The 24,731-nt window shown below is 40.0% G+C and overlaps 1 protein-coding gene across 3 annotated transcripts in view; it reads right to left on the bottom strand.

The window, feature by feature from the left end:
* SGCZ (sarcoglycan zeta) overlaps positions 1-24,352 on the bottom strand; it is a gene marked incomplete at its 3' end in the record, with an annotated part of 510,669 nt that extends 486,317 nt beyond the window's left edge. For all 3 annotated transcript variants that reach the window (XM_081999343.1, XM_081999345.1, XM_081999344.1), the window contains exon 1: positions 23,631-24,352. In XM_081999343.1, the coding sequence (XP_081855469.1) occupies positions 23,631-23,669 (39 nt within the window). In that variant the 5' untranslated portion in view covers positions 23,670-24,352. The remainder of the gene's footprint in view (positions 1-23,630) is intronic.
* Between the last annotated feature and the right edge of the window lie 379 nt (positions 24,353-24,731).

Raw genomic sequence — 24,731 nt, 5'->3', positions numbered from 1 at the left:
TCCATCAAACTCAAGAAATTCATGGGTTTGGGGCCAGAAACCAGGGTGATGCTTTTGAGTCAGACAAGCTTGGAGATAAAATTATAGACAGCCCAAAACATCTAAGGCGATTACAAACAAGAAGAACAATAGGTCCTTCTCCAGTAGAGGAGAAAAATATTTCTCACGGGCTAGGAATTGGTTATTTTTTGAACTTGGAGACATGCCACAAAAATGTAGTTTAATATCTGTGATTGTGAAAAGAAATATGCCAGTCTGTTCCAAAAAATTTAAAAAAAAATTAAAAAATAATCCATTTCTAGCAGATGATCAAGTTTTCAACCACTTGGCAGATTACACTTAAGTAGTTAAACGGGGCAGATTGTTTGTGATAATGGACCAACTGATCAGCTCCCCTTTAAAGAAAGAACTTCCTGGTGAGTAAGTCAAGCTTGATGTTCCATCAGAGACATTCTCCAATCTTTCACAATTTCTGCATGTTTGAAAAGGAATTCTAATAGTTATCACCAGTTAAAGCAGACTCAAAAGTCAAATAAAGGTATCTCCATGCTGACATCATTTTCTTATGTACTGGGGAAGAATATATACAGAACAAGACTGACCCAACGGGCTGCGGAGTACTTCTGTGGAATGAATAACCTCATGAATAAAGTAAAATACAGCAGGTTGCCATAAAGAAGTTTGCTCCAGGCTAATGACTCACAGCAATGGTACTTACAGCACCAGGTCTTCTGACTTCCTCACTTATAATTATCCACTTTTCATCCATCTGTGGAGAACAGAGGCCATGAATGAGAAATTCAGTCTTGTAGAGTGTTTTAATTCATGACTTCCATAAAAGAGGAACTGTTTTACAAAACGTTCCTGTCCCTTTCTTTCCTTGCTACCAAACTGCCAGTACTTCAGGAAGCAAAATGTATTTGGCTTCCTGCTAAAGACAGCAAGAGAGTCTGCTGTAACACAGAAGTCCTACTCTGCATCAGTAAATCATGTGAGCCATTTTTTTTCATTACTCCTCTCCAATTTTTTCCTCCCCCCCAAGAAATGTGCTTCTAAAACTCATGTTCTCTGTAGGCTTACTGGATAAGTATATTTTCTCTGCCTAGGGATTTCTCACAGCTGTGTGGAAGAAGTTGTACCTGGGACAAAATATGTGAAGAGCAAGGATGGGGGATGTTGACATGCATGGGAGCCAGTTAGTTAGGACCTCCTCTCCTGCCTGAGCACATGGAGGGAGAGAAAGGATGTAGAAAATAGGGAAAATGTGAGGTGGGTGTGTGTTGAATGGCAGATGTAGTATTGGGCTGCAATTCTGGTTTCAGAGATGTCAGGGGACAGCATAAGGATAGAAGAACTACAGTGGGATTGGGAGAACAGAGCAAATAAAAGAACCGGGGAGGGTTGTTTTAGACAATTCTGGATCTGAGAGGTTGAAGAATGGAAATTACCTTCATTTGTTTCATTTCTCTAGAATTTTCACAACTGTAAATTATAGACAATCTTAGATCTAAGCACCATTTGAGTACATTGCAGTAGAGAATTTGAAAAAGTAATTTCCCTTGGTAACCTTGCCAAAGAAACAGACTTCTTTCTAAAGCGGTAAAAAATCAAAGAAAGTTGAAAACATGTTCAAGGAAGAATAAAATGTTGAATAACAGTCTGAAGGAAACTGTAAGATTAGAAAGGTTTTCCTATGTTCAGCGTTTCAACTTGTACTCCACTTTTTTTGAAGGCCATTCAGTTCTATTTTCTGCTTTCAATACATTTCGACTAGAAACATAAATCAGCTGACAGAAACAAACTGAAGTGAGCTGAGACTTGGATTTTATAGCAATATTGATAAAAGCAGTGGGCATTCCTGCCAGTACATTGGCATTTGGCCTGGGAGACGGTGTTTTGAGAGATTTCTCTGATTCTTCATACATCTAAAGACATATTGTTGTGCTACAAGTACTAAATGCAGAAAAAAGAAGGGGGAAAAAAAGGGTTCTTCCTATGGAAACCACAAAAGAACAATTTTTCTCACAACATTCCAAGGATGTAAGTTGCTGAAGACTGTGTAAGCCTCAGAGCCATGGCAAATTTTAAGGAGAGATATAGGGGAAGATAAAGTAATGCCGTTATAGATCTCTCAGTAGTTCCTACCATGCAGAAGGGGCTGTATAGGAAAAACCTGTGGTGACATTTGATGTCAGTTTAACTGGCAAATTGGAAACTGAATTACATAGTATGAAATGTGAAGTTATTCAAGGAGGGTCATAATTAAAAAAAAAAACCCACAAAAAAGCTACTAAGTATTTTGAACTCGTAGTACTTGTTTGTTTCTTTTTAGGACTACTCCTCTTGTTTTGTGTAATTCCATGCTGTAATATCCATATTTATTAACCCTATAAAATAGAAATGGAAGTAACTCATAAGATCTTTACATATTTCTTCCTCCTAAGTCAATATCAACTGCACCAAAATCATCTTCACAGGCCTTTGTGTAACCTGTTCATAAAAAAACTCCAGTGATGAATACTGCACAACAGCTCTCTTCAGTCTATCCCAGCTCTTAATTACAAAATATTTCTTAATTTCTACAAATACCTTGTTGCAATATTAGCTCACTACTTCTTGTCATTAGATGAAGGAAATGGATTATTTCCTTCCTCCTCAGGTCACTATCCATGCTTTTCTCTACAACTTCTTCAGTTGGTCAGTATTTTGTTTGAAGTACAATAACTAAACCAGGATACCAGATGTTTGGGGGTTTTCCATATTTTTTTTTCCCCTCACAGCAATATGAATTTGGCAACTGGTGTTCCTTTCAATAAAACATCCTAAATATTTTTTTCCTGCAACTTTTGCCTAGCTAGCCAGTTTCTATCTCTCGTTGCTCAGCTGATTATTCTTACTGAAGTGCAGGAATTTGCATTTGTCCTGCTTGAACTGCACACTGCTTTTCAGACCAAATCGCCAATTAATGAGATTGTTTTAGATCTTAAACCTCTCCTCCAAAGTGTTTGCAGATATGCCTCCATACGTTTTCAACTTATATAAAAGAATATGTCATCTTACACCATTCTGAGATTATTCTCCCTGGCTTCTTTTGGTTTGATAAGTATCATGTAAGAATTTTTCAATTCACCACACCAAGGTATTAGTTTCCAACACAATTCTGAGTTTTGGGGGTCTTAATGCAAGTACTGTTGCAAATATTTTGCATATTTTCACTGCATATTTTGGCTGCTAGGGTAAGTAATAACATGAAACCTTCAACCAATAACATTTAGCTCTTTCATTAGAAAAATCCAAAATAGATAGAAATTCAGATCTGAATGTAATAAACACTTTCTTACAATTTCCATCCAGAAGAAAACTTGCTTTTCCCTAGTATCATCTAGAACATGCATCTGGAATTTCAAGCAGCAGAGTTACAGTGCAGAAAGAAAAAAGATATAAATGACAAAATTTATTGAGTAGTAACCAGGTGTACATTGAAAGAGAAAGAGAACAAGAGCACAACAAAGTCTTGTTTTAATTGCCTAATATAAATATTTACACTTTGCATAAGGATTAATGGATTAAGCTACTTAGCATGAAAGAAAAAATTGCTGTTTATGACCTACTGTTAAACAACATTAAATGGCTTAATCTGTTTTTTTCTGAAGGTAAAGGTGTTTTCATTAATGGATTTAAGGGATACATACAGAAGTTTCTTATTGAATTTTATTCGCACACAAACTGTAGAAGATTTTGCTACGTATGTACATGTATAACCTTGTATAACTGGTATTTCCACTCCAGTGTTGCATGGACTTGCTTTTTTTATAGAAAGGAAAAGTACCCTCTGCCAACAGAAAATATAGTGAGACAGTCTTCCTAATATTGTCCTTGAATGCAGTAACTGGATTCCTAATGACAAAGTGATGATATGTGAACGCAAATTAATACCCGAATTAGCAAACTCATGCTGAGAAAAAACAAAACACTTATATACGATAACCATATCCTGGGCTTCAGGCTATCTTCTCTCTGTATGTTATTACTTCGTTGTGACACAGCACTCAGCAAATAAAAGGGGAATATAATTTCTGTGTTCTGTTTGACAGAAAATTTAGAAATGCTGTGTAATACTCCAGATATATTCTATTGTGCAAAAGAGAATTATTGAAGTGTAACAGCTCAGAATTTTAAGACAAATAAGCCAGTATTGTCAGCAGACTGGAACACTGAGTTTACCTTTGAGCTTTGTCTACATAATCCTTACATTTTATGCTGCATTTGTTGAATACAGTGCCTTGTCAGGAGTCGAATGATTACTCTGGAAGAATTAGTTTGAGACTTGCATTGATTTCAGCTAGACAGAATCAAAATTAGAACTCAGTTGCATAAACATCATTATAAATTCAGTTATATTATAAAAATAATTATTTTTATTTTTGTAGTGTAATGCAGAAATAGAATACTGTAAAAAACTTCTCTCACGGCACAACAAAAATAAAATAAAATTAATTGAGAAGAAATATTTATAATACAAATAATACTATTTTCCAAAAGAAAGATATTTGAGAACATACACATACTTAATGTTTTATTTTAATTCTACTAAAGTATAAGGAACTTCAGTATCTGGAAATCTACACGGGAAAGTTGAGCAGAGGTAAAGTAGTTTTAGTTAAAAAATGTGTAGTGAAAAATCCATGAAAATTGAAAAACATGATCTGGAAAAATCAGATCTGTTTTCTTCTGGAAAATGTGAAGCAGTTCTAATAAAATTTGGAGTAAAAAAAACCCTGTCCTTTATAATTTAGCATTAATGAAATATAGGTAGCATCTGAATGTTTAGAAGAGCAAAAGCAGTAGTATTTCTAGGCACAGAGATTTAAGGAAAAAACAACTTTCCTTGTTTAGGAGGAATTTAGAGGTTTAAGGAAAAAACAACTCCAACAACTTTCATTAGAGCACCTAATGCAATTGAACAAGTGGACAAATTATTGGAAAGTACATAGTGGATTTTATATATCTTCTATATTATATAGTATTCACTAGTATATTCTGCCATGTAGAAGAATCTGTTAATTTATGCTTTTGGGCCACCCACAGGGACTGAATTGGGGACCTGCAGACCCCACCTGGGTCTACTATTACAGTCTGAGCTTCAGAACCAAGTCTCTGCAACTTGAGGCTGTAACAGCTTGACTCTGCTCATCATTGACATGGACAAAAACTTGCAATACACATGAACCAAAAGTTTGTACTTGTAGGCTTGGTGCAACAGAAAATACCTATAGAGAAACTTTCTGATTTTTAAGTTTTATGTACTCCAATTTCTTTCAAATGATTGAAAATTAGCTTTATTCTTACAGTTTAAAATCATAAGATTTTATACATGGTAATTATTTTTGTTCTCAATCTCCTCTTTATTTACCTTTATAAAGTATTACCCATTTACCATAAAATAAAATGTTCATGAAAGTAATTCTGCATGTTCCTTCAGATGAGAAACATAACCTGTATTTAGCTAAAGCCTAACAGTAATTGTATAGCAAGGTATATTAAGACCTTATTTTTCAAACAACAAAATTATTGTCCCTTTTATTGGAAAGCAAATTATTTGCTTGTAAAAATAGAAAAAGAACCTCTTCACTTGTGCCCCTGAGAATGCTGCTTTTCTTCAGAGTAGTTCAATGGTCCAGATAATAAATGAATAATAAAATCACTACTGTGCATGATATTTTTAATTAGGGAATATATTAGAACTCCTAAATTTTATTTTCAGGCAGCAAATATAATGCTCTGAATTTCTTCCTAGAATACTATTACGATTTGAAAATACTTTCTATTAGATTCTAGAATGACAGAGGGTTGATTTTCCAAATGAAAGACACTATGTCTTTTTGATAACGGTATGTCCTACAGATCTATTTTATAAATCTTTGTGCAACAGAATTCTTTTGAAAAAGTCAGCAAGAAGGGAGGTTTCACAACAAATGAAATGGCAATCAATTCAAGTCATGGTTGCCATTTAAATACTATACACATGCACCTGTGAAAGGTGCTATGGCACCAACATTCAGATGATTGTGGGATAGCTACACTACTTTCAGAAATGCAATATATCTCTTCCACAAAATCTTGGACAACATAAAAAGTGAGAAAATTTATTACTCTGCACATACCTACTAAAAAATCTGCAGCACGTTTGAAAATTTGCTTATGGCATTTGCAAACATAGCTTCATTTTGTTAATGTTTCAGTCAGAGGCTTTGAGACCACTTCATTTTTCCAGGTATTTAACGTCTTGGAACAATTGGATCATTCTCAATGTCACAGGTTTATTTCACCCATTTACCTTATTTACTCATATTAAGCTAGTAACATAAATTAGACTAAAGAATAATTTATGACTGCCTTGGGCATATCGTTTTGAAAGGCATTCAGTCTCAACCTGTAAACATCAAGGGACTGACAATTCATCTCTTTCCTGGTGAGTTTACTGCAGCAGCTAATCACGCTCCCTTTTATAAATTAGTGTGCCTGATGGGGATACGTTCATGTTCATGCCCTGAGCACGTATTATTATGCCCTTCTCCACTACATTGGAGTCCTTTAGTATGCCAAAGTTACTCTGCATTCTATCAAGTCAAGTCTCATTTGTTTGTTTGTTTGTTAAATTAAACAGGCCAACCTCATTCAGACTTTCACTGGCGGATATTTTTCAAGATGCTCCTGTTTCAAGCTAGTGCAGGCATCAGAGGCAATGTTATTCAGTTATTTAGGACCACAAAAACAGCCACAGCAGATCAGACAAATAACGGGTCATTGTAGGGTGATGCTTGGGGACTCCATGAAAAGACAGGACATATATTCAGGGATATTTTCTTCAAACTGCATTATTGGAAAAGTGATGCTGATTATGTATGTTCCCTCTTTTATACAGTTGTTGTTCATGAGATGATTTTTATGCTTAAAAGTTTTAAGAACCTTTGCTGAAGGACCTCATCAAAAGTATTTCAGATGGGCACATTAGAGACCTTTGAGAGATGCCTCCAGTTGCCTTATGCAGCACTGCGGGTGACCAGATAACCAGACATTCAACAGCAACCTTCCAAGTGTTGTGGCTCTCCTCTGAACCACCCACTGTCTTCCAGCACCCTTCTGCAGATGTGGGCCTTGAACAGCACATGGTGTCACTCCCACCCTACACCAACACAAGATCATCTGACTTATGCACGGACCTGACTGGGCTTGGGAAGTATTTCAAGTACAGTTAATTTCTCTTGAAATATACAGACGGTGAAAACTGTGTGATAAATTACAATGGAATAAAACATGAATTTGCACATGGTTAGAAATACTTATGCAGGCTACTAATGATACTGCTGCCATCCAACAGTATGGCCATTACAGAGCTGTTCAAAAAGTCTCATACAATATTCCAGCACAATTATTTGGACAAGGGTGCATTACAATGCATAAATGATCTTTTTACATGTGAATAAAGACTTAGAGCTGGTTAGATTGTTTGGTTCCAACGTGGCTAAAATACAGTTATTTCACTCACTGAAAGATTCCTTTTGTGTTTCCCATAACTATGTGATACATTTTCAATGCTCTATGTGGCATCTGCATGCAGAGCACTCCTAAAGAGTAATTGTTGGTATAATTCTCACACATAGCCTTGTATATGTATCACAAGCACGGGTGGATTCACTGCTGAAGCAGAGCACTTGTTTTCCTTGCTGGAAACTGGGGGAAAAAAAGGAGACAGAAAATCTCTGTTCAGTGTCTTACAGACTGCAAGTGGCTCAGTGCAAAGACAGAAAGAATATTTTGACGACATGGCTGCAAAAGCTGTAAAGCTGCTCCTTATTTTTATGACCAGCCTGCATTGTCTTCCAGCCACTATAAGTACTGATAAGATGTGAAATACATGCTTGTGCTTGATTTTTTGATTTGACACTAAGCTGAAGCTTAATCTTCTGAATTGAAGCTCAACTCAGCAAGGGAGAATGCATCCTTCATATACACCAATTCCCCATCAACTTCTTAAAGAAGAGTCAGCCACCTCCAAGTAGAGAGGGAAGATACTTCTAGTTACCTGAGCCAGAGAAAGGCCACAAAAGGGACTGCCTTCCTTTACAGATACCATGAAGGGAAAATAATACAGCCTGAGACCTCACTGTTTTTGTCGGTCTGTCCCTGGCACTGCTGCCGAAAGGGAGGTGGGTGCGAAACCAAACCCTCTGCCTCTTCAGGAAAATGTTGACCAAGGAAAGATTCAATCAAAAGATCCTCACCATGATTAATTGCTATGGCAGTTACTAAAACCTAAGGTGTCCTTGCCTGTTATTGTCAAGACCTTCGTCCTACTGTCTTTGCTGTTACGCTCTGGGCTACAGAATGCCCATTATCACACACACGCACTGCTGAAGTAATGAGACCTCACATGCTGCCCTGGTTCTATCTCTTGATTGAACTTCTGCTGCCATTAATGAGGGTGTGTAGTGAGGAAAACCACTAGAGAGCAACAAGATCAAAGAGCACAAATCTGGTACCTATCTCACCGGTCATGACATAGGAGAATTTTTCCCACCTGCTTCTGTGAATATTTCTTCTGTTGCAATCATGTCACAATACACAACTCATATTTTCAAGTCTTGAAAATTAATATTAATCTAAATATCTCAGCAACCTTTTCCTCATTTTACTGAAATTAATGAGATTGTTCTGAGTGCTTACAAAATCAGATTCATATCAACAGAGACTAATTCTACAATAACATACTTTTTAAAGCACTGTTGTCAAAAAGAAGTTTAAAACTAAAAATAAGGAAAAAAAAGAAAAATTATACAAGCCTATAAAAATTGTACACACATATGGCTCTATATGTATATATATGCACTTCTTAATACACATATTACTTAGAAAAGAGTTGAGGAATTACACTTATAGGAGAGCAGAATTCAAAGAGAAAGATGGTTTTGGTTCAGCTAGTATAGTACACTACACCAGCAAATTGGTCGACAAAAATCTTTTTTTTAGGGATGTTTTTTCAGAAAACTATTCAGAAAAAAAGGTCACAAAGCTAACTCAGAAGAGGTAAGGTTAAAACAGCAATGGAAAATAAAAATAAACAGAATCAAAGATCTTGTATTAACCTTATTATGTTCAGTTCTCTTTATTCATATCAGCTGTAAGCTATTGAAGGAAAGTCTTTTTCTGCTTGTGTACTTGTAAACCAGCACATGATCTTCCTTTCTAATTGTGCAGACAAAGCAGATGTCTCATGCAGATCTTGCCTTTTTTAGAGAAGACAGGAAATAAACGTCTTTCCCGGAAGCAAATTTTAAATTTTCTAAAAATATGATGCACTGTATTAGCTTTAATGGCAATTTCTGTGCCAAAGAAGCCTCAGCGGTGGGGGGACCTGGGCAGAAAGCAGACAAAGCAGCCACTGACTGACAGGCACATCACTTTACCATAACCTTGTTCACAGCGGAGGCATGACCCACCTGATGGTCACTTCAAGTGGGTCAGCTTCCTCTATACTACTTCTTCAGGGAGAGATATGGTGGGGTACATATATCCTACCAGATGGAAGAAATAGAGGAAGCCCTAGAACTGATCCATTGTGGATATGATATTTTGCCAACAACTATTTTTCTTCTTGCTTCAGTATTAATTATTGGGCCTAGCTAGTGATAGCCTTTCAAAACAACTTTTCAGAAAAGTTTCAAGAGCCATGCCCTTGATAAAACTACAACTTTCCTGAATTCATCATGTTCTAAATCACACCTAAAATCAGGTTTGCAGTACTGCTTTCCACGAGTCAATGGGTAACTGTATTTTCTTCCATAAACCTCATTCTTCCATGTGGTTTAAAAAGTCCAGAACTATTTTCCTTCTGAGGCTGATAGTCAAAGCAGATGTCCAGTAAATAACGTTTTTCTTAGTTTATCCTATGACCATGAACAGAAATACCTTCTCTACTAGCCTTTGTGGATATTCACTCACATAATAAATCTAATCATAGCATATTCAGAGCAAAAAGCGTAACAAAGAGCATCAAGCGAAAGCAGCACTCCCTTGCACCATCAACACTGCCTTCCATGAAACACAGATAAAAATACACTTGGAGCTCATAATAGGCATTTTAATACTAATCAAAAAAAAAGTTTGGTTTTATAGATTTATTCCTTCACACAGCCTTCCCAAAACTGTTGGCACTCGGTCAGAAACCTCCATTTAGTCATGATCCAGGGTAGTGCTCCCAAGAGCACTGAGACAGCTTTACCGACACCTCTATATTTTGCTTTCCACTGCACCCTTAGCCACTTTAAGTGTTGCAGGCTATCGGTTCTGATAATGCAAAATGTAAAAACAGGAAAATGGGCTCACCTTCTAACCTCTCAGGCCATAGTCAATGTGCATTGGCTGAGCTGGCATTTACATTTTCAGCTCATCAACAACCCCTTGTCACTGGACAAATAGCCTGGTGAGAGGTGTTTTAACACCAGCACAGGAAGCACAGAATTCTGAGTGCAAGGCTATTTCTCTGTGCCCTGCTCTTCCCCTAGAAACCCTCTTTCTCTATCCAGTGACCAGCAACAAGCAGACCCATACCCTACATACGCATGTGCCTAAATTCTTGAATAAGTGAACAAAAGAACTCAAGATCTCACAGAAAGAAAAAACAAGGCTGTAATGTATGCAAAATGCATCCCTCGATGCATATTTTTAGGTGTATACTGATTGACTTGTCTCAGTGTTTAAAATTAAGTTGCCTTTAGGCAGTCAGGTCTTTTTCAAGAGCTACTGATGATGATATTAACCTTTGGTATTGAAATTCTGTTAGTAGTACTGGATTTATCCTGGTAAACAGCGTTGCCATCTCATTCTTAGCCCTGGCCTGTGAAAATTTACAGCTTTGGGGGTTTCATTTGTTTGCTTTTTTCAGAAGAAAGTACTAATAAAAGCAAACTACCCATCAAACTGATCCTGATACAGACTGTATATGAGGGATGCATTACAATTTTATCTCACTTTTAAAAGGTATAGTTTTTTAAAGGTATATTTTTTTCTGGGGAGGAAAAACATTTCTTTTAAGTAGCTCTAGATTAAGATAGAATAAATTGAGCAGGCAGGTAATTCTTCTTCCTCCTCCTGTCTCCTCTTCCACCGAAAGGTTCACAGCAGATATTTTGTTAATAACAAACAGGGATTGTATCTGTCATTAGGCCTAATTGTGTTATGACTTCTACCAATAGAAGTTAAGGATTAAATTTATTGACGTGTAATAACAATCATAAAGACATCCATATTAATCCCAATTCAACTTTTGGATATAGGTGTCTCTCAGCTCACTATGAGATGGACAGCTGAATCTCATGTATTCTGGCTGAGGACTCCAGTTCAAAAAGAAGAAACAGGATTTCTTTGCCACATAGGAATATAAAATCTCCTTCTCTTTGTTCAAATCCCATTTTTGTAACTACTTCTGAGCAGATGTTTAAGACACATACCTTATCAATACTAAAATGAGGTGATGCCTGCTTCTTGAAAGGTCTGGTCATGTTTACTTGCAGTTGACAAGGCATTTTACAGGAACACATTTGACTTTTTACAAGTTTCCAACAGTAGTAAACTTTATCCCCACTGACAGCAGAAGTAATTGCTGTGTGCAGAACAAAATTGATTGTTTTAAAAGTTTAACTCTGCTTTCTTGTTTCATGCTCTAAGGATACATTTAAACCTGTTTCAGGTAAATTCTTTCTCAAAGAACAATTCTTTCTATGTTAATGGGTTAAAAATACTTAAGAGTGAACACCAAATCCATTGCAAGGTAAGGGAAACTGGGCTTTTATCTGAAGTGGAAATAGGTATTTCACTTTCTCAGGTAGAAAATATTATTTTTGTAGTGAAACTTCCACAATTTTTTTTTTTTTAGTTTACAAGAACAGAGGAACAAAAGACAATTAGGCAATTTTAGACCTCTTTATTTAAACCACACATCTAATGATAATATTAAAAAAGCAAGAAATAAAACCACCAACATAATCTTCTGCAGCAAGCAGGCAATTTGTACATATATTATGTACAATATACATATTGTATTATGTATACAAATCTGCCCTTATGCCATGATCCTCGGGCCAAATTTGGGAATAATGTGAATAGTGGCAACTCACGGCATACACACACTCTGAAAAATATTATATGCAGAAGGGGCACTTAACACTGCGGTTCCTCCCTTCTGTTTTGGGAGTGGTGATCCCACTTAAGATGCTCCAGCTACCAGCTGCCCACTGCCAGCCCTCCAACAGAGCTTACAACCTCTGCACCACTGCCAATTCAACTGCATTTTACTTTGGGTCTTGGTTTGAAAGTGTTCATGTCCCCTGCAATTAAAATTTATGGCACCCTATCATTGCTAGAAAAGTTAAGCATGGCTCAATCTGTGCATCTTGCTGGCAAGTCAGATAAGGGGGAGAGAAAAGCACAGAACTGCATTGCACTGACTTGGGTAAAAGAGTGGAAGGCACTTTCATTTAGCTCATATTGTGCTACTGGCTTCTTCTAATGGACTTGCATCTTGTTCTCCTCTCCTGTTCCCTTCCTCTTCACACTACTAACTTTATCTGGGAAGAGTCACATGAAGATGCAGGAAACATTTACATATCAATGCTATAGAATATTTTGGCATTGTGACAAATTATTCAAACGTAATTTAAAATGTAAATGAGTCCTCTTATGCACATAGACAAAGATGTGACGATAGAGTCATAGAAATTGCAACTTAAGCAGACTTCTGTTTTAAAGAAACATCACAGCATCATCATAATTCTATTTATTTTCTTAGTTTTAAAAGCATACTTAAGCTATCTTCTCCACAAACAATACCTGTAATTTCTAATCTCTGTTAGTACCATTAGCTCTTCATTAAAGGGTAAGGTCGCAAAAAAGTTATTTGACATTATGAGAAACAGAACAGTACACCTGTTCAACAGAAGAGGACAGGTTTTGCCAAAAATAATATCCGGTGAAAGCTAAGTGAAATGGATCCCAGCCATAGATTTAGAGGAAATTTGCAGTGCCTAGGACCTTAAGTTTCAGTGCTATACTTAGATCAGAAAACAATAAAACACATGGCAAACAAATTCAGTGGTAGCATTCCATTGGGATAGTAAGACAGTATCTGTCTCAACACCATCCAACTCACACTGACAATAGCAACATCAGCGGCTTTCATAGGTTCTCAGATTTTTCTGCTTCCATCACCTCCTATGCCAAAGCCAATGTCCAGAGACACGTGTTTCCTCAAATTTTCTGAGTAGTCATTCGAGTTTTCTAGCACCGACAGAAATATATTTCACCTTTTTTTTTTCCACACGCACGTAAACGTTGCACATGCCACACACATGAATGTGAATGGTTTACTGAATGGTAATATTAGCAGGGAACGCTCAGTTATCCTTTTTTTAAAAAATTACAAAACATAATGCTAAATATCTGAATAATTACCATAACTCGGTGAGGAATCAGCCTGAACAATAGTGCAGACAGCCATACAGCCATCTTGATTCAGTTTGCCACCAGCTCAGCACATGATCACTGTGCTGGCATTTGTTATTGCACCGCTCAGCCTTCCCTTTCCACTTGAAATCTTTACGTTCCACTTGGATATTTTAAAGCTGCGCTGGCAAGCTCTGTATGTCTATTACAAAATAATAGCATCGTAGTCTGATGCACCAGCATATGCCCAAAACTGAAATGAATTTTACTCAATATAATCTATAATTCTTGGCATATCAGGTGCTAGGCTTCAGTGCAGCTCCCCTAAGCGCTCCCTCTTTGCCCTGCTCATCATGTTGCAGTTTGCTGCCTACTAGATACATCCATTCATTGACCAAGGCTTACAAAAGTCCAAGTTCAGTAGGACAGACAGCACCTTGGCAAAGGGTGCCTTCTGTTTTATGCCTGTCAGCAGCATGATGGAAATTTTATCATGAGACACAGAGGCACTACTCACATACCCACAATTTTATTAAGCAATAGCGCAAGTGGTCTCGGTAGACTGAGTAGATGACATATTTATATGAACAGTGAATATTATCTACCTCATCTAAATTAATACTGACCAAAATAGGGACCTTAACTAGGTAGAGGTCTCTTCTGGACAAATAGATCATTTTCCAATCACATACTCACTTGCACCTCATAATGAGTTGGGGGAGAAATGAAGGAAGGTATGAGATCAATTCTAAAAATAGTATCTCGTGCCCCTGAAAATAAGATATACTTACAGAAATGAGAATGTCAGTGCCAGTATTGGGGAAACAGCACACGCTAACTTGTTAGTCTCTGAAGAATTATATTCTTTTGCCAACTTTTTCAGGAAAATCTAATAAAACATTGATGAAATGGAATAATAATTTTCCCTGCATGAAGATTAAGTGGGAACATGAGTCTAGACAACAGGCAGTTTTTGCATTCATCTCATGTCTGCTCAACTGCAGAAGTCATTCGGAAATTGCATGTAAAATATTTCTAAACTGAAGTATATCTGAAATAGTAGATGTCAATGTGAGTCTTACAGGAAGTGACAGTCAATACCAGCTTGTTGCTAGCTATTTTTGCAACCACATACGAGGTTTGACACAGCTAGGCAGTCTTGTCTTATGACTGAAACCTATTGTTTCAGAAGAATTAAAAGGGAAGGTAATTATTACCAATATTTACATAACAGGTACTGTAGCTGAAGGCATAATCAAGCACAAGCCTGTGTGCTGATACCTGTCTGAACCTCCAAAGGAGACCGAGTTTCTGACAAAGAGTATAAGGTTAGAACTAAGGGTAGATGCCTTCGGTACCCCACAAACTGGAGTAACTCAGCTGAGTGATTTCTACAGAGTATTTGCCATCTGTTGGTGGTGACTCAAGCAAAACAAAGCACAGATGGATCTTAGTCCCAATTTTTGTCTTTTTCTTTTTTGCTTGAACTCTTCTAAACTTCAGAGAGGATTAGGATTTTTTGTTCATTTGGAGGAGTGTATTTTTATAGTAAGTGGCTCCTCGTTTGTACTTATTCACAGCTGATTTTCAAACTATTGAAAGTAATAAATGATGCCAGGAGTTTCAGCTTTAAGGCTAAGTAGTCTTCTTCAGAAAACTTCCAGCCTCTTTATAATACATTCTGAAATGCTTTCTGCCATTTATTGCGGCATAGATCATTCGGCTTCATTCGTCACACATATATTACCCAGTGAATGGGATTTACAACAGCCAGCCTGCTCAGCAAGGAGACTCCTGAATTAGCCAAGACAAATTACCACACATACACACACACCAAAAAAAAAAAAAAAAAAAAAGTGCAGGCTGAAATCTTATGTATCTCCTGAAGCCTTACAACCTTGACAGGAATTTCTCTACTGGACTAAGAATCACATTCTTAAATGTTACACTGGACTATGATAACCAAGCAATCACTCTGAGTACAGAAAATTAGCTCAATCTTTTCTTCAAAATAGAAACAACCCCTCCAAGTTGTGCTACAATCACCTTTTATTGTTAAAAATATATGTAGTTTAAGCTAATAGTAAAAAATCCCATTAAAGAGAAGACCCGGGAATTTTTACCCCGTTTGGCCACTAATCAAGTGAAAGCCATTGGGGCTACTACTGCGTGCAAAGAATTCATCGTTTGAGCACCCTTGTTGGACCACAGTCCTCAGGAGATTACGACATACCCGGTAGATGAGTATCAATGTTCCTAAGCAGGATAAATCTTCAAATTCTCCTCTCAGTCCAGAGGGGAAATACACAAGCGAACGTGTTAGTCATTAGTGTGATATGCCTAAGCAGCATCTGCAGTTGCTCAGTGCCTGGTGGGTGAGGTGGGGTCTTTGCAGATTGCTTCCCAGGACTAAGCCTCTGTCACACTGTAGGCACCTGCCTTGTAGCACCTCCTAAAGGAAATAATGAATGTTCCTGGAAAACACAGGACTTCAAGCTCTCATAATGAGTCTGTTCATGGCTCAAGTACTTCCAAAACTACTTCCAGCCAACCCACATTTATGCCCGAGCCACAAGTGTAACCCAGAAAGACAGTGAGTGAGTGAGGGTGACCCAGCCTTGACTCCGTCCCAGCACACAGCATGTAGGCTGGATGTGCGATGGCTGGGCACCTTTCTGAGTTCAGATTTAACACTCTTTCCAATACAAGGCTTTAAATTGAAAGCGAGGCAAAACCTGGATTCTGAGGCTCAATTCAACTGGCTCTCTTCCTCTTTATTGTATTGCAGGTAACTCCTGAAATTTTAGATCGCCTTTCAACTTTTGTCATCTCTGTTGATCTATGTGCAGAAACATGCTACCTTATAAAGCAACACAAGCTCTATTGATTTTTTACTTTTAGTTTTGATTGGTTTATGTATGTTGGCAATTCTTTAAATGCAACTCTAAGTTGCGCAAACGTGAAACCTTCCTCTAACACAGTTAATGTACTTGTATTCAACTAGATAAAGTGCAGAGCTGTTTATGGTGTGCTTTGCATATGTGGACTAGCTTTAACTAGAAATAATACAATTTATTATTACTGAATAACTTCACTTGAAAAGAATGCTACCTGTAATTCCAGTGGTTTATGGCATTTTTTCTCAGCTACAGGTCCCAATACACCACAATGTATCAACTACCAATACACCAATCGGATAATTTTGCTATTTTAAGTTAAACTGATTTTCCATAAAGGTTTTCCTGAATTGAAACCTATACTGATTTTAAAGAGCTGTTGTGCCTTGTAATGTCAAACAATTGCATTGCTTGTGTTCAATATGAAGTTTGCAGGTTTTTCTCCTCTCTTGAATCCCTCTCAAAACACGTTATGAACAATTTTGAGATGATGATGACCTAAATAAACAAGAAGTAAAAGTATCATCAACACTGATCTTGAAGGGCGAAAATAGCAGAAATACCTGTGTGCATCTGGTTCAAAATCTGCACTTTCTACCCTGATAGAGGTGATAAAATCTAAAAAACTATGCAGAATCCATAATGCTGTAACAATACATTTTCCTACTCAGGATCATGGTACAAAGAAAAATGCATTTGGAAAGCACAAATTCAAATTAATTGTGTTTTCAGTTTATGTGTTTTCATTAAATGTACACAACTACCTCCTTCCAAACTGGAAAGGAAGTGGTTTTTCAGAAGTGGTGGCCTCCATTTACTAACATAATTTGTCTGTTCAGGAGTTGTAGGAGCAGGAAGGTGGAACCTATAAATTCCCAACCGTGCTGCCGAAATGAACTGAAGAGGACTGATAAAACAGAGAAATATGACTAAAGGCCAGATTTTTATGCCTGAGGCATTCTACTGCTTGTGGCACTGATTTTTAGGCATATCACTGGTGGACTTCTGCTGATGTAACTGCACTGATTTAACAAAGTACTGCTAATTTAAAATTGCAGAAAGATGCTGTCCTCATACAGTACTTTTCAAGCAGTGCAAATACACAGGAGTTAAATCACACAATCCTACTTAATACATTACCTAGAGGTACAAGAAGGGAGGTACAGATAGAACAGCTTTTTTATTAAAGTTGTTGAACACCACAAGCTTGCTTCGACTTGCTTAGTACCTCTGTAAATCTGGCCCTGTGTGATTAGCTGCAGTAATACTGCTAACCGAGAATAAAGTCTTTTTTTTTTTTTTTTTTTTTAATCTCTCACTGCTGTGACTTAACCAACAGACATTCCTTCCTGTGACAAGGAACAAAGCCCTGTGCTCCTGGATAGCAACCTCACACCTTTCTTCACAAAGAAGGGGTTTGTTGTGGAAGAAAGAGTTAACACGTAATGTCTTAGAATTAGCAAAGGGTCTGATGGTTTAGTAGAGAAATGTCAATCTTCATTCTTGGACTGTTAAGTAACTCTGGCTTTACAATGGCATTATATATGGCTGCAGCCAAAAGCACAACAGGATGTACAGGTTTCAGTAAGCTCTTTAAATGTGCAGAGTATTTCAAAATAAAGACAATGGCATAACTTCTAAGCCATATTCTCTGGTTTCTTTCGAATGAAGAGAGAAGAAAATGATAGTGTGTCCCCTATAGAGAGGCCCCTGGAACTTCCATGTCAAAGTAAGAAAAGAGTCTATTCATAACTCAGTGTGCTTTTTTTTTTTTTCATATTTGAATCCGTCTTGTTGTCCTTTGGAATACTGGATCCTTAGAGGATGTAGAAACAACTATTCTGGACATGGCTTTACAAAGTTTACATAAAATAGCAGAAGGTGAAATGATTTCACTGGAAAAGTCTCTTGTGACATTTCTGCTATAATACCTTACAAACAATCCTGCTCATGGTCTAATCAGGAGCCTGGGAAGGCAATATCAATTCCCAAAATGTTAAGGGACATACTAAGAAAACATGACTGGGACTCTGAAATATGTCTTCATATAAGACTGATTTACCTTTGAAAGGTTCTAGCATGAGTCTCCAAGTCTTACGTTCGGACCTACAGAAACAACTTGCAGTAGCAGCACACACTAACGTCTTCCATTTCAGGAAAAAAGAAATGTGTTGCCTACCATTATGTAAATCTCTTACATGTATTTTTTAAAAGTACAGAACATGGTGGCAGAGGAAAACACAACAATATTTATCCCAAAAGCCATGGAAAACAGGAAGATAAAGTGCTCTTTTCCCTTTAACCAAGCCTTCAGATATTGATGTATTTTCCATTTAAAGAGTGTTGAGCTTAGCAAAGCCATAATGTACAATGTCAAAAAGCTCAGACACAGGTTAGTATTGTTTCCTGGTAGTGATAGTACAGGAATGATTTCTAAAGTGTGTACTGGGAGAACTGCCATTGTCTTGACCTTTTTTCTATGTCTGTTGAACAACTGCATCTTAATGCATAGAATTCTCTCCAGCCTCCTGGACTGTGTCTAGTCCTTATACATACTGGGGGACGAAGAGGAAATCCCACAATAAGAATACAGAGAAAAGAAATTTGCATGTATATTACTTCAAAATCATTTCAGCTTGACCTTTCATGACGAATGGTTTAAATGCTGAATTCTCTGTCTGTGATTGCAAAGGTTAATTGTCTTTATTGAGTATTGCTGATAGGGCCTTAGTAAACCATGATGGTTTCTTGGAGGGACGTAGGTAAAGAAGGGTAGGAGAGAGCAGGGTTTGCATTTAAAAGACAAATCCCTTAGTATTCACACTGGAGATGTCCATCTCCCAAGCAAAAACATGAATAAATGAAATAGACTTTCATAAGAAATGTTGAGCGTTATAGAATACTGTACTTTTCATTATGAAATGACTAACTTAAAACAGAAATATAAGCACCTACCTAGTCTCATCAAAAGTCCTCCCACACCACACCAAACACATGAGTTTCTCTGGCTCCTTCTTTAAAAAAAAAAAAAAAAATCACAGAATTCCTCTGGACATTAGTTCTCCTGTTCATTTAAACAGTAGAAGTGATTTACATTTTTAAGACCACAAAATTACTGAATCAACCTCTTGTTTCAACTCTTGTGGTTTACTTGTGTGAATTTCTTTATCAAATATTTAATAAATTACATAAATCACCTTGGAAGGCTATTATCACAAAACCTCATCTGTGACCAGTTTCATGCGGATGCTAAGTAAGTAGTTTTATATCACCAGGAAATGTAAAACCATAAACAGACAATAAATATTTTCTCATGTACTGAATAAAGAAATTCAGCTAGTGTTTACATGATTCAGAAATACTGTAGTGTTTAACATTTTCTGTATATTAAAAGTGATAATTTCAAGACACTTAAACACACTATTAAAAATAACATTGTGGGATTTTAATGAAAAATTCTCACTGAACCATCATCCTCAAGTAATAAGAAATGGTTTCCAGGATGTTTTTAATTCCATCATGCTAATAGTCTCACTGTTAAATTACAAACCCACTGTCCTCCAGAAAAGTATCAGTGTTTTACAAACGACAAGGAATAATATCTCCCACTAGCTAAGACTGTACACAAAGTATAGTTACTAAATAAACATAAGAGAAATGGTCACAATATATGTTAAAGGAATCGTATGTCAAATGACTGGACAAATGTGAGGGACAAAATCCGTAACAACCTATGCAGTGTCAATGAAAGCCACAAGTCAACAGTAGTCCAGCAAACACAAAAGCCTCTCCACCTGTCTTTGCAAATCAAACTCATAAATTTTCAAGCAATTCAACACAAATGCATCAACACCAGTTTTGAATACATTAAATGCAAAGTTTATAAGTTAATTCATTGTATTTTATATGCATATACAAATTACAAAGCCTCATAAAACACCTAATACTCAGACAACCATACAGTTTCATGTATGTTCAAAATGTAGGTATAGACAATCACATATACTTCAGGAAACAGAAAAAGCTTCACAACACTAAACCCAAGACTACAGTGCAACTATGACAGAATTATTTAGTCTGTGTTTTCAGTACCACTGCTTTAAAACAAAAGCCCCACAGGCTTGTGAATTAAAAAATCAGAGGAAAGTTCATGTATGCATCTGAGACAGCAGATGAGACAGATCAAAGGAAAACCAGAACAGCTCAAAATCTCTGGAAGGGTAGACTCTCTTTTCAGTACTGATCTGTACTGAATTCCTGATTCTTGATCATCAGGAATTCGTGCATGGACTAGTAAGAGGAAGCACACCTAGCCTCATTAACAGGTGTTGCACACATGATACTTGTTCAGTTTTTCACAAAATGACCTTTCAAAACATACATTCATTAAACATCATTATATACATAATTCAGAATTCATTACAATCAGTGCAATAAATAAAACACAGATTTCAAATTTATATTTAAAGCCTGATCTGAGATTTATAAAAACTTTATATATGGCATAGTATATATTTCCAATATCATTATTACACATTATCATTAGCGCCAGCACATTTGACTTGTAGTATTAGTAGGGAAGTTATCATTATTCTTTTTGATGTTTACTGGTATTCATTTGCCATAATGGAGGAAACCCAGTATCACGAAACACAGTGTCCAGCCTGTTTCAAAAATTCTTTCCAAGTTCTGCTATGACACCCTGCTATCATATTTGACATTCTTCACACGAGCCCTCCGTGCAGTATGATGCGGCAGAGAGCTCACTCGACACCCCAGGTCCTACTAAGTGTACGTCCCGACTCCATCCTGGTAGTCTGGCAAGGGACTGCGTTGGCCCAAGTGAGAAGGAGCGGAGCGCTGAAATGACCCAAGCTCTCCTGAGACTAGCCAGACATCGACGAAAGCTGAGCAGTGCTGGAGCTGCCCTGTATCGTGCCCAACTACAGCAAGGTCACCACCTGGGAACTGCTTTAGGCCCTAAGAGCATTGCCCCCACGGCTGGACGCTTCGCACTGCGGAAAAATCCAAAATTGCTAGTGCAAGATGTACGGCTGCTTTGCATCGCTGCCTGGCACAAGGAGTCCTGGTTAGGGTGGGAAATGCCCCCCGGCTGCGCCCTGGGGCGCCGGGCGAGGCGGTGCGGGGCGAAGGGCCGGGCCCCTACCGCCCTCCGCCGGTGGCCGGGCGGAGCAGCGCGCCGGCCGCCGCTCCCGCTTCCCCTCCGCGCGGAACCCCGCTTGCCTCGGGAATCGCTGCCCTGCCGCCGCGCGTCAGTAAAACAGCTGGGAAAGCCAGGGAAAGCATTGTGCCAAAGCGGCTCGTCCCAGAAAGCAGCCCAGATCCCAACAGCATCTACAGAAATGCCTCCTTTTGAAGCTCTTCTCGTGAGGGGCGGGGGGGAGGTGAAAGTGCTGACGCTTGTAGGAGCAGTGCCACTTCTCGGCTGTGTTGTTTTGCTCAAGGTCGCTCAGTCTGTACACGCTGCAACATTAGTCTTAATTGCAGCGCAGATGACTATGAGATTAATGGAAGCCCCTTCCCCTACGCCAGCCCTGCGCCTGGGTGCCCCGCTCACAGCGGGACCTGCCTCTCAGGCTTTAAGAGACAAACCCGCAAATCCCGCAACGTCCTGTCCCCCTTTTAGCATAAACATATTTTCTTTAAAGACCCTTTAAAAGTAATCCGTTAAAATAAAACTTTTTTCCCCCCTTAATTGGAAGACTCGGCTCCTGTCTTTCCCACGGCAGCTGTCTCCTGTAAATCGCGGAAAGGCTGAGGCGGGAGGGAGAGGACCCCCCCAGCTCAGGTGGGCAGCGTTTGCGGCGGGGCAGGACTGGAAGCGCTATGAGGATCAGTGGTTCTCAAGCAAGCAATTGCTTTATTACCTTCTCCGTCCTGCGTTTCCGTCACGTCAAACACCAAAGCAGCGCTACAGTTCTGGTGTGCCTTTCTTCGGGGATTTATGGCAGTTGCAAGACGGGGGGGGCGAGTCTATTTATTCACTGATGTCTTACAGGCAAGTATGCTGAAGTACTTTGAGCCCTAGCTTCTCAGAGAAGGAAAGCAGCCCACGGCTGCACTTCAGTGCTCACCGGAGTTTCCCTCCCCAGCGGGGAGCCCTCCTCAGCCGCGGGGAAGCCGGCGCCCTGAGTGGGTGTCCCGAGGATGCTGTGCGTGCGGCGGGGGGAGGAAGGCTGTCTTCGCCTTCCTCTCACACCGCTTCCTTAAGCCGTGCAGCGATGCCTCCGCCACCCCCGCGGTGACCTGTGTCCCCCAGCCCTCCGGCTCCTGCTCGGCCGTCGCTCCCCTCCCGCCCGGCGGCCCCGCCGCGCTGGCCCCATGCGCCCGCTGCCCCTCGCCGCTGCCTCCCCCGCCCCGTCCTCTTTACCCCCCGTGTAGTTGGAGAGAGGTATGATTATTATTTGAGCCACACTCCGCTCAGGGCCGGGGGGTCTAATAGCAGGTGTGGGCAGGCTCTCCATCTCCGCAAAGGAGCATGCTCAGCGCTCTCAGGCATGCTCCTTCAGCGGCGAGGGAGCGAGAGCTGGGCCGGGGGGGCGGAGGGGGAATCCTCACACTCGCACCGTCCTAATGCAAAGTTTTATTGTTCAAGAGGCCCCGGAGCCGGGGGCCGACCCGGCGCACCCTGCCCCGCACTCCGCCGCCGCTTTCCCGGCTCGGGGAGGGGACCCGGGCGCCGCGCCGGCGGCGGGCAGGAGGTGGGGGGTTCCCCCTCGCTGCCGGCGGCGAGAGGAGGAGGAAGAGGAAGAAGGAGAGAAGATGCCCAGGAGGGAAGGGCTTCAGAGCCAACTTCTGCCGGGAAACCCGCAGGTCCGCTGCCGCCTCCTCCTCGGGAGAGATAAAGTGCTGAGCCCGGCGCTGCCCCAGTGCTGATGCAACGCCGAGAGCACACGAGCAGCACCATCACCATCATCACCACCATCATGACTATCATCATCACCATTACCATTAATACTATTATGAGGATACTCGCGGTCGGGCAGGCGGAGGGGAAAGCCGCGCTCGGCTCTGGCAGCTGCCCTCCAGCGTTTACCCCCACGCGTAAACTGGCTGCGCCCGGCTCCGCGCCCCCCGCCCGCGGCTGCGGGAGCCCCGCGCACCGCCCCGCGCCGCCTCGCGCAGCCCCCGCCCCCGCGGCCAGGCAGCAGCAGGGAGGGCAGGACGGGATCCAACCCAAATCGTAATGACGGCACTCGGCGGGTCGCTTACCTTGAGCTCCTCCGTGTCCAGGTTTGCTGATCTGTCCATAGAGCGCAGCTGAGCGGAGCGGAGGGGAAACTAGGGAAGTTGTGCCAAATAAATAAATAAATAAATAAATAAATAAATAAAATAAAGGAGGGGGGGGAAGAGGGTAGGGGGCAATCTAGTCTCTCAGTTTCCAGCCTAAACTCAGCCTTGTCCTCCAAACCCTGGCAGCTCCCCTCAGTCTCATTCTCCGCGATCACGCCTCCACCGGTTTAAATAAATACATAAATAAATAAATAAATAAAATATTTCACTTTTTTTTTAAAAAGAACTCCCTTAAGGATTAAAGCGACAGGTGATCCCTTCCCCTGGTGAAAGAGATTCGCGTCTTCTGGCAATGAAAGGAGAAGACGAAAAAAAAAAAATCCAGTCAGTTTAAAGATTATTTTTTCTTCTGCGATAAGCTCAGAAACCGGCGAATCGCTGCATTCCGAGAAAAAATCTTGCTTCCCTGGACAGCATCATGCAGCAAATTTCAAGAAAACGTGTTCAAACTGAAGAGAACAGTACATTATAAAAGCCTTTCTTCGTCATGCCTACTCTGGTAGCTAATTTAGCACCCTGTGAGCGCAAGACATTAGCGATGAACAATTTCTCTGGCAAGATAACAAAATCCCCCAAGTCCTGCACAGACTCAAAAAATGGTTTGCAGCTAAAGGTATTCTCTCAGTAATAATATTAGTGGGAAAAAAAAAAGTCTGTAGGGGATGGTCTTCTTTGAAGGTTATGCTAAAAGAGTTGGGAGAAAAACAGGAGGTGGATCTCTTGCAGAAGAGAGAAGGGAGAGAGACAGAGATTTCCCCCTTCGTTCCTGTTTTACTGTCCTTCACCGCCAGGTGACTGACTTCCCTCCTCCCGCTCACGGCCCGCACAGGGGGGGATTTCTCCAGCTCTCAAAACCCAACATTTCCTTCCCGAGCAGCCCAGCCCCCGGGTCTTAACGCCGGCGGCGGCCGCGCCGCCAGCGCCGCCCCGCCGCGGCCGGGGGGGCGGGCACGGTCCCCACCCGCGCACCCCTCCGCGGCGCCCCGGCTCCCCACCCTCGCCAAATGGCGCCTCTCGCTA

Source organism: Phaethon aethereus, assembly GCF_964289735.1.
Source record: "Phaethon aethereus genome assembly, chromosome: 4".
In the NCBI taxonomy this organism is placed as follows: Eukaryota; Metazoa; Chordata; class Aves; order Phaethontiformes; family Phaethontidae; genus Phaethon; species Phaethon aethereus.
This window is presented reverse-complemented; position numbering and strand designations above follow the sequence as displayed.